Source organism: Colobus angolensis, unplaced genomic scaffold, assembly GCF_000951035.1.
Source record: "Colobus angolensis palliatus isolate OR3802 unplaced genomic scaffold, Cang.pa_1.0 Scaffold170, whole genome shotgun sequence".
NCBI classification, from domain to species: domain Eukaryota; kingdom Metazoa; phylum Chordata; class Mammalia; order Primates; family Cercopithecidae; genus Colobus; species Colobus angolensis.
Window position 1 is genome coordinate 1,334,343 of NW_012114822.1, and position 10,888 is coordinate 1,345,230.

Genomic DNA, 10,888 nt, shown 5'->3' on the forward strand with positions numbered 1-10,888 from the left:
ATCCTGAATTTTGGTAATTGTGTAAAAGCCAGTTCTCACAAGGGGAGTGGTTTGCTTCTCTTCACTGGGGTATGGGGAAATGCTGGGTACTAAAAAGTAGAGTACCTAGAGAGGGGCTGGTGAGAAAAGGGGAGAGACAGTTTCAGAGCTTCTAAGGGCAGGTATGGGGAGCAGCAAGGAATGGCAGTTTCAGGACTTGGATCAGGCGCAGCTATTCCTCTACAAGAAACACAGGTGCCACAATCATGTTTATAAACACTTTATTTAGGTCACTACAGTGGGTAAGTTCCCAGCTAAGTGCACAGATACAAGCGAGGTATTTCTGGGTTAATGCAGGAGCCAGTGGGTTACATGGGTCTGAGCTCTGTGGCCAAGGGGCGAGCACCAAGGTTTCAGAGTCACACCCGGCCAGAGATCCTGCGCTGAGGGTGGGCTAGTTTCCTAACACTGCCAGCTGCTTTCTTCTCACAGCTAGCCACACTGCAAGGCATGTCTTCAAAAGTAAATCATTTCAGCGATGTTAAGGGAACAGATGTTAAAGAAATGGAAGTTGTGTCCTGGTGCGCCTCAGCTGTTGCTGCTTTATAAGTTCTAATAGCATGTGAACAAGAGTTTTAGAATATTCCAGTAACAATAAGCCACAGAGCAATAAAGTCTGTGTCTTTCTCCCTCAGTGCCTCCTTGCCTGTTTTCTTTCATATCTGAATTCCCATCTTTAAGCTGTGTATCCTGATGTTGAATCTCATGTATACAAGAAAAGTTTCTCCGATGACAAAGTTTCTTTGATGACAACAGCTACTTCCAGCATTCCCATCAACAGCATTCTCTGCAGTTGATGATATCAAAGCAAAGGTCTCTGGTTGGCTACTCTCTGTGAAAAGAGTCGCTCACCCCTGACCAATGCCTAATTGCAGGCATAATTTAGAAAACTGATTTAGGAAGCAGATGTGACTACAAACAGGAAACAAACTCCAAAAAGTTATTGTTTATCTTCATATTTGGGCCAGATAATGATCAAGTTCACAGGTGGTCTTACTTGAGGCTACAGAATTGTTGCTTGCATAATTATCAGAAACATGTTGGAGTCCACAGCTGATAATCTGCCAACTGCTGGGTAAAACTCTTCTGTCTATAGGAATGAGACGGTCAGAGTCTACCTCAAACCTTCTCTAACCCCCATGCAGAATACTGAATCAGAAGGGGAGCCACACTGTCTACAGCCTTTCAAAAGGCAGAAACGCCTGTTAAGATGTAGAAGTTTCATACACAAGGTAATGATTTTAATTCTGAAGCGGCACCTTGAGTTCCATTTGGCAGGTTTCTGAATTTAACTATCAGGAATACACTTAAGGCCATTTTATCGGCATTTAACTTTTTGGCAAAATAGAAGCTTTGGTCATAGCCATAGTTCTATAAAATTTTTTTAAAGGAGGTTATTTCTGATTAAACAACATTTTTAGCAAGTGATACATAACAATAACAACAACGTAAACATCTTCAAATCTAATGCAAGAGCAAAAGCTCTTCACCAGCATCTTATCTTAAATATAGCGAGAGTCAGTAGTGCTTACAAAAAGTAGAGGGTTCTCTTCTAGGGAATCAGAAAATTATCAAAATAAGGCACAGCCTGTTGTTATCACAGATTTGTGTTAGGCAGTAGTGTTTTTTTCTGGAAGGCACAAGTTGGAAATCTGATTACCCAAAGTTTTAAAATGTGGTTCTGAAAATAATGCCAAATGACAAGGGTAACTAACTGGGAGCGATGACAATTAATTAGTGACAACATTACATCTAGATTATAGCACTGTGGAACTTAAGAAGGCCTCTTCATCAGCCCATACGTAAATCTGTAAAGGCACTGTGCAAAATGTGGACGGGGCTGGCCTTACTTCTAATTTGGAGTGCATATGAAAAAACAAAGGCACATTTCCTAGAAATTCAACTTTAACACAAAAAATAACATTTTAGACATAACAGTAGGTAAGCTTGATAATATAGCAGGCTCTAAGTCACAAGTCTTGAAGAGGTTTCTCGAACAGCAGTTTTGAGTTCCGCTGGTTCTTCATGAAGAGACAACCCACACTAAGAAGGAGAGACGCAGAAAGGCAGGGGAAACAGCAGGTTAGTCTCAGTGCGAATCCCAAGCCAGCGTCCAATGATGCGGTCTAAATGTGACCGGAAATTAGATGGGGCTGATTTCCTACTACTGGCTTCTCTCCATTCTACAGAGGGCTAGAGGAAGGAGACTAGAGTCAAAAGGATCCAAGTAATTGTACCTTCCCGCTAAAAGGAAACATCCACTGATACCCATCTATCAATGAAAGAAGTCATGTTTCGGTTCTCATATACTGGGCTACAGATGGCAATGAGTTGTTTGAATATTATATGATAATAGTTGTGTGTGTGTATACATATATATTATTTATATAGCTATTTTTTTTTTATTATATGCTAGGCACCAACGTAAGCAATTTTTATTTATTTTATTTATTTATTTTTTTTGAGACAGAGTCTTGCTCTGCTGCCCAGGCTAGAGTGCAGTGGCACAATCTCGGCTCACTGCAAGCTCCACCTCCCGGGTTCACGCCATTCTCCTGCCTCAGCCTCCCGAGTAGCTGGGACTACAGGCGCCTGCCACCATACCTGGCTAATTTTTTGTATTTTTAGTACAGACGGGGTTTCACCATGTTAGCCAGGATGGTTCAATCTGCTGACCTCATGATCTGTGTGCCTTGGCCTCCCAAAGTGCTGGGATTACAGGTATAAGCCACTATGCCCAGCCAATTTTTATATATTTACCAGATCTGTCCTTTAACAAGCAAACAAGCAGGTACTATTATTATCCCCATTTTACCAATGAGGAAACTGAAACCCAGAGATATTAAATTGTTTGTCCACGGCCATACAGCTGGATGGTGGTGGAACCAGGATGGATCACAGTTACTCCACGCTTTTAACCACTACATTACATAAAAGTAAATATATGATAAAAATATATTCAGAGAAAAGAAGTGGAAATGAATAAATTTTCCCTAACTTCAAAGGGTTAATGTTTATATCAAATATTAAGACTTAAACAAAACTCAAATACCTAAAACATTTATTAAAGAAAACTGAAAACCTTGGAATAAATGAACCTTTCTTTTATTTTTTTTGAGAAAAGGTCTCACTGTGTCACCTAGACTAGAGTGCAGTGGCAGGATCATGGCTCACTGCAGCCTCGAATTCCTGGGCTCAAACAATCCTCCTGTCTCAGCCTCCTGAGTAGCTGGGACTTACAGGTGTACACTACCATGCCTGGTTAATTATTAACAATTGTTTGTAGAGATACTATGTTGCCCAGGCTGGTCTCAAACTCCTGGCCTCCCAAAGCTTTGGGATTACAGGTAAGAGTCACCACGCCTAGCCAAAACTAACATTTCGGAGGGAAATTTTAATCTGAGTTCTTGTACACAAAATCAATGGTCTGTGAACACATGGAGAAGACTTTTCCAATCAGTTTAGAGAAGGGTAACTCACCGATGATGATGATGATGAAGATAACCAGAACAGTAATCCCGATTGCCCACATCTGTAACAAAACACATATCCATATCACATTTCAAATGCAGACATAATGTGCCTGTTGAAGAGTATCATATAATACTCGTCTCGTCACTGAAAGGGAAATTCAGGTGCATACAGTCTGGAAGGATTCATAATTTCTAAAGCCTAAATTAAATGTTCTCAATTAGGGCCCGAAGGTAACTTCCCTGCTTTTTAAAAGATGTTCAAATGATGTGTGTCCTCTAGCTAGGCATTTGTTTGTGTATACAAGTTTTCCACATATGGAAAGGCTGTTCAGCTTGCCCTGTGTCTCAAAGTGTCACTTGTAAACAAGGCAGAGGACAGGATACATCTGGATCTGGTCGCAGCACGCTGACTCGCTGACTGTATAAAATCTGCTTTGGTTCGTGCTGCTGGGAGGGCTGCTTTCTACTCTTCTGTTGGGCACACTGTGGCTTTCTAGCATTTCTTTCCCTTGACCTTGGAACCATTCACAGAACTACACGAAAACTAACCAATTCCAGCCCTCTCCTATGTGTTTGGGGCCCTGCTGGGGTAGAGGGTTGGGAGGGGCTGATGACTGTGAGTGATTTGGGATATTCTTGTTCTACGTGCATCTTCTGAAGATCAGCCACAACACATACAGGACTCCTAGTGTGAGGCTAGGAAAGGGTATGCAGTCAGTGTTTCAGATTCACAGTGGACCCACATTTCCATGTGGAGGAAGTCAAACCCACCTCCCAGAGTCATGAAAGTCCATTATCTGTAGCCTGTTAATTCTCTGAGAATGGAGAAGGGGGCTTAAATGTAAAGGTGAGTTAAAAGATAATTACCTTGCAATTCTTCCACCAATACTTCCTCTTCAACTTGGCTGCGCTCGTTTCAAATTGAGAAGCGCCTGCCTGCAGTGCATCTGCACGGTCGTCTAACTCAGAGAGCTTCTGGTCTCTTTCCAGAACCTTGTCCACATTAACTCGCATTATGTCCACCACCTAGATGAGTGTGATCACAACAAGTAATGCATAAAGAATGGAGGAATAGGGCCAGGTGTGGTGGCTCACGCCTGTAATCCCAGCACTTTGGGAGGCCGAGGTGGGTGGATCACCTGTGATCAGGAGTTCGAGACCAACCTGGCCAACACGGCGAAACCCTGTCTCAGTACCAAGAGTATAAGAAAATTAGCCGGACGTGGTGCTGGGTGCTTGTAATCCCAAATATTCAGGAGGCTGAGGCAGGAGACTCACTTGAACCCAGAGGGCGGAGGCTGCAGTGGGTGAGATTGCGCCATTGCACTTCGACCTGGGTGACAGAGTGAGACTCCGCCTCAGAAAAAATAGAGGCACAGAGACTTCAAAGACAATCTATGCGCACATTGTTCTTTCAGGTCAGCATTTTGTTACTTTGAGCCAAACTTTCGCTTTAAAAAAAATGAGCTCACTCTTTCATCATCAAAACAATCAGCATATTAAGGACAGAAGGGAATTTCTTTAATATGATAAAGGGCATTTATGGGAAAATCCACAACTAATATCATGCTCAATGATGAAAGACCTCCCCCTAAGATCAGGAACGAGACAAGGATGCTCATTTCACACTGCCACTCAATACTGTACTGGAAGTTCTGAACAGAGCAGTTAGTCAAGAGAAAGAAAAGGCATCCAAATTGGAAAAAAAAGAATAAACCTATCTGTACTTGCAGATGATTCTCTCTATATAACAAATACCAAAGAATCCACAACAAACTGCTAGAGCTAACAAATTCAGCAAAGTTGCAGGGTACAGCAACACATAGAAATCAGTTGTGTTTCTATACACCAGCAACAAATAATCTGAAGTGGAAATTAAGGAAACAATTGTGTTTACAATAGCATCCAACAGAATAAAATACCTAGGAATAAATTTAACCAAAAGGTGAACAACTTGGACAATGAAAACTAGAAAACACTGCTAAGAGAAACTGCTAAGAGACATCATTAAATGGGAAAACATCCTATGTTCACACACTGGAAGACTTAATATTGCTAAGGGGGCAGTACTCCCCAAAGTCATTTCGCAATTTCAAAACTTAATACAAAGCTACAGTAATCAAAACAGTGTGATACTGGCATAAGGACAAACATATAGACTGATGGAATAGAACTGAGAGTCTAGAAATCAACCTAAGCATTTATGGCCAATTGATTTTTGACAAGAGTGCCAAGGCCATCCAACAGTTTTTTCAATAAACAGTGCTGGGCCAACTGAAGAGCCAATATGCAAAAGAATGAAGTTGAATCCCTACCTCACCCTATATACAAAAAGTAACTCAAAAGGGATCAATCATCTAAGTGTAAGAGCTAAAGCCATAAAACTCTTAGAAGAAAACATAAGCGTAAATCTTCATTACTTTGGATTTGACTGTGGATTCTTAGATTTGATACCGAAATCAAGAACAACAAAAGGAAAAACAGATACATTGGACTTCATAAAAATTAAAAACTTTTGTGCACCAAAGAACATTATCGGGCCAGGTGCAGTGGCTCATGCCTATATTCCCAGCACTTTGGAAGCCCCAAGCAGGTGGATCACCTGAGGTCAGGAGTTCGAGACCAGCCTGACCAACATGGTGAACCACCGTCTCTACTAAAAATACAAAAAATTAGCTGGGCAAGGTGGTGGGCGCCTGTAATTCCAGCTACTCTGGGGGCTGAGGCAGGAGAATCACTTGAACCTGGGGCTTGGAGGCTGCACTGAGCTGAGACTACACCACTGCACTCCAGCCTGGGTGACACAGTAAGACTCTTGTCTCGAAAAAAAAATAAGATAAAAATTAAAAAAGAACATTATGAAGAACTAAAAGACAAGCCACAGAATGGGAGAAAGTATTTGCAAATCACATGTCTGATAAAGAAAGATTTAATATCCAGAATACATAAAAAACTCACAACTCAAAAACAACCCAATTAAAAAATGGGCAAAGCCTGAACAGACATTTCTTTAAAGACACACAAATGGCCAATAAGCACATGAAAAGATGCTTAACATCACTAATCATTAGAGAAAGGCAAATGAAAACCCAAAGAGCTCAGTAGGATGGTTATAATCAAAATGGAAAACAAGTGTTGGCAAGGATGTGGAGAAACAGGAACTCTTGGACTCTTGCTGGTGGGAAAATAAAATGGTGCGGCTATTGTAGAAAACAATTTGGCAGTTCCTCGTAAAATTAAACATACAGTTACTATGACCTAGCAATGCTACTCCTAGGTATATATTCAAGATCAATGAAAGCATATGTCTAAACAAAATCTTTCCTGTGAATGTTTATAACAGCATTATTCATAATTGCTGAAAGATGGAAACAACTCAAAGACTCATTAACAAATGAATGGCTCAACAAATTGTGTATACATATACAATGGAATATTACTCAACCATAAAAAGGAACATGGTATAACACGTTACAACTTAAATGAATGCGAAAAACTTTGTGCTAAGTGAAAGAAGGCAGACGCAAAAGGCCACATACTGCATGATTCCTTTTATATGACATATCCAGAAGAGGCAGATCCACAGAAAGAGAGAGCTGATTAGAGGTAACAAGGGAATGGGAGGAAGGGGAAATAGTGAATGATTACTAAATGGGTATGAAGTGTTCTGGGGTGATGAAAAAGTTTTGAAAATGGAAAGAGGTAACCGTTGCAAAATATTACGAATATACTAAATAACACTCAATTATATACACTTCAAAATGTTTAGTTGTATGTTATGGTAATTTCACCTCAATAAAAAACAACTCTCCTTAAAATTCCTTTGGTTAAAAAAAATTCCAATTTGATTTTGTAAGTAAAAAGAAGTTTCAGGCAGGACAGAATTACAATGGGTTTCTTACTGGGAAAATCTAAAATTTTTAGAAGTTCATGAACAAAACCATCAGATCAAAAGATTACTATATTATTTCACAACAGTATCTAACATAACTTTAACCGTCTTTTAGGGCAGCTAAATGCAGAAAGACCGAAACATATCTGTTGGACAGTGACAGCTTTTAGCAATGTGGAAATACTAGTCTGAATTTCTCAATCTTTTGCTGTGGTTCTCCACATACAGCGCAGAACAAAAGATGAAGGTCCTCTAGCTCAAGAATTCTACAAACAGAGATTTGCTGGGCTAATGGAGTTTGACAGTATCTACTTTGTGTGAGTCAATGGACAGCCATTAGAGATGAATTGTACAGAGAGGCTTGCTTAGGCTGGATAACTAGTAAGTGGACAAAGCATTTTGATAAAAAATCTGATCAGAAGAACTGGTCTTGGCTTGAGCAATCTAAAGACCTAATCCTAACATTGTATTATTCTATTTTATAAAGTGGTTCTTGGGGAATATACTCAGGGAGTGGCATTCATGCTTTAAGCATATGATTTTTTATTTTTCCTGAGCTAAATGTTATGAGCAGGTATGTGATTCTACCACAGGAAAACAAGCATGAAACCTAGAAAGTCTGACTTTTGCTTAGATCTTCCAGCACAGCAGGGAGCAAAGTTCTGTTACAATTATGATACAGTCAGAATCTGCTTTACATTCACACTTTCATGATGCTTTTTCCAAACAGATTTCCAGAGTGCTCATACTTGTTTAAAATTCATATTTCCAACATTTCAGAGCAATACCTCATCTACTTGATTTTGTGTCTGCTGAAGTCTTCGATTACTGCCAGCGGCAGCAGTTGGACCTGTAGACCTGGAACATGTAAAGGCAGGAGCATGAGTAAATTACGATTGCAAATACATTTTCTTAAGTATAAACATGTTACTCTGGGACTCTCACTGTTAACAATTTCTTACATTAGAACTAAAGCAGAAAAAGAAATTCTTCCTGAAGCAATGAATAAAAGTTTTAATTACTTTTCTTCTAATTTCTCTATAATTTCCAAGACTGTCCCACCTACTAAAGGGACAAACGTGAAGGTTTAATAGGACCTACTTTGTATCCCTGAAGTATCTGATCCCACGACAGGTAAACTCTACTGTCCTTTTTTGAAACTGGTTCTAAGGCACACATCTGCTTGAACGTACTCAGTACTCTCCTGATCTTTTCATTGTGGCAGGAACTGTTTTCATAGTTATAAACAGTTATAGAATGCCCTTTTTCCAATATGGAAAAATAGATTAATTTACAGAAACAGAGTCAGGAACACTGGGATGCAGGGAGCGGTTGGTGTGAGTGGAAAGGTGTGTTGAAGCAATGCTTCCTCTTTTAGGAAGGTACTCTTTTTTTTTTTTTTTTTTTCCTCTTTTGAGAGACGGAGTTTCCCTCCTGTTGCCCAGGCTGGAGTGCAATGGTGTGATCTCAGCTCACTGCAACCTCCGCTTCCTGGGTTCAAGCAATTCTGTTGCCTCAGTCTCCCAAGTAGCTGGGATTACAGGCATGCACCACCACACCCGGCTAATTTTGTATTTTTAGTAGAGACGGGGTTTCACCATGTTGGTCAAGCTGGTCTTGAACTCCTGACCTCAGGTGATCCGTCTGCCTCGGCCTCCCAAAGTGCTGGGATTACAGGCATGAGCCAGCGCGCCCGCCCCTGGAAGGTACTCATGTTTTAAAATCTTCATTAAAGGCTTTATTTCTCCCCATGCAGATCCTTCTTAACCACTCTGACTCTGAAGTCATTATTGGCTCCATTACTTGGAAAGTATCACTTTGGTTTTTCAGGTATAAAGTCCTGCCTCCTCGAATAGATTACAGGTTCCTGGGTCTTCTTACTCTCTTCTCTGTATCCTAGATAGCACCTAGCATGTACCTTAGTATATACAACAGTCTGATGGACTGTTTGAACAGTCACTTTACATCTGTCATGTGTCAATGACCAGGGCTACAACAGATCTCATCGCCGTCCTCACAGTTAAGTGTCTGGTAGATAAGTAAGGACCATGCCGTGGTGCTAGACTCTTTCCATGCATTTTCTCCTTTAACTCTCATAACTCTCTGAGGGGAATATTACTCCCATTTTACAGATGAGTAAAGTGAGGTTTAAAAAGTCAACACAGCTGGCTGCCGTACAGTTTGTTTTTAGATCAGGTCCTGTGTACCTGGGATCTAGATCTTAACCACTGTGATCTATTGACACAGCAGCCTCAGCAGGAACATTCGAGGGGGGTCCCCAACTCCTGGAAGAAACCCGGGGCTTCCTCCGACGGTGAGCAATGAACAGAATGGAGGTGGAAGAGAGGGTCCTTGTGATTCTTAATCATTAGCATTCTCTGAGTGTTACCACTGGAAGCACCGGTTTGCAAGGGCCACAAGAGCGCTTTCGCTTAAGAGAGCGAAGGCCCACGGTTAAGTGATCTTTCCAGTGCAGATGCCCCTAGCCAGGCAAGGAGCTCTTCGGCCCACAGGGGCTCAGCACAGGGCCGAGGTCCTTTCCTTCGCAACTTCCGGGGCCCAGCGCAGAACTGGGCCGAGAGCGGGCCCTCCCGAACCAGGGCAGTCGTCCCCGTTCCTCTCCGGGACCTCGGGGACTAGAAGGGGAAGGGGCGAGGAGCGGGGTGTGGGCGGGCAACTCACTTCCTCCGGGAAGCGCCTCGCCGCCCCGCCCTCGCCCTTTCCGCGTCCGCCCGATGGCAGCGGAACCGCCCGGCCCGTCTGCAGCCCGCGCCCCAAGGGCCACCGCCCACCCCCAGGCCTCGGGATCCCCGCGCAGCCCCGGCCTGCGTCCGAGCGGCGGCCGGCGGCAACTGGGCGGTACGGCGATCCCAGCGCGAGCTGCCGCCTGCGGGGCCCGAAGCCGCCCGCGTCGCGTAGCATCACTCACATTTTGGCAGCTGAGGCGGCGGCGGCGGCGAGCGAGGGTCAGCAGAGCAGCAAAGTAGGGACCGGAGGCCAAGGAGATGGGCGGAACGGCGCGGCTCCGGGCAAAGACGTCACTAGGCAGGGCCGGCGGGAGTGGGCGGGGCGCAGAGGGGGCGCGCCGGAAGTGGGCGGGGCGTCGTGGGCGGGGGGCGTCGTGGCGGGCGCGCCCAGGGCGGGGTCAGAGCGAGATGTCCCCTCCCCGGACTAGATCACTTGGGAACTTGAGGGCCACAGGGGTCCCAGGGCTGTCCGGGCTCTGAAACGCAGAGTGCAGGTCAATACAACTTCCTCTCCGCACCGCCGCCCGCGCTGGCGCTTGGAGACGTGGTCTGCAAACGTCGTGCATTAGGCACTGGCTGGGGACTGTGTGGATAAGTGAGGGTGGGCGCAACTCATGTTATTCTGGGCTCGGGACCATTTCTAACAGTATTAGAGACAGATGATTGGCTTCCGCTGAATGTTCCAGATTAACCTAGTGATCCTGAGGGCACCATGTTTCTCTGAGAAAGTAGTTGAA

The 10,888-nt window shown here is 43.3% G+C and overlaps 1 protein-coding gene across 4 annotated transcripts; it reads right to left on the bottom strand.

Moving 5' to 3' along the window:
• Positions 1–243: 243 nt before the first annotated feature.
• VAMP3 (vesicle-associated membrane protein 3) lies at positions 244–10,465 on the bottom strand. 4 transcript variants are annotated; one of them, XM_011938259.1, is made up of 6 exons: positions 10,334–10,441; positions 8,193–8,262; positions 4,380–4,538; positions 4,196–4,197; positions 3,520–3,571; positions 244–2,082 (listed from the first exon to the last, which is right to left on the bottom strand). In XM_011938259.1, coding segments are annotated over exons 1-6 (363 nt in total). In that variant the 5' UTR covers positions 10,336–10,441; the 3' UTR covers positions 244–2,004. The 4 variants fall into 4 exon arrangements, with proteins under 4 accessions (XP_011793649.1, XP_011793651.1, XP_011793650.1 ...); XM_011938261.1 differs by lacking the exon at positions 4,196–4,197 and having other exon boundaries at positions 10,334–10,465; XM_011938260.1 differs by lacking the exon at positions 4,196–4,197 and having other exon boundaries at positions 244–2,232.
• Positions 10,466–10,888: the final 423 nt, after the last annotated feature.

What these genes read in the sequence shown, in the direction of transcription:
- VAMP3 (XM_011938258.1), bottom strand. An exon ending in CACAAAATCAAGTAGATGAG is followed by an intron (nt 4,539 to 8,192) that starts GTATTGCTCTGA and finishes ACACTCATCTAG; the next exon opens with GTGGTGGACATAATGCGAGT. An exon ending in ATTGGTGGAAGAATTGCAAG is followed by an intron (nt 3,572 to 4,379) that starts GTAATTATCTTT and finishes GTTTTGTTACAG; the next exon opens with ATGTGGGCAATCGGGATTAC.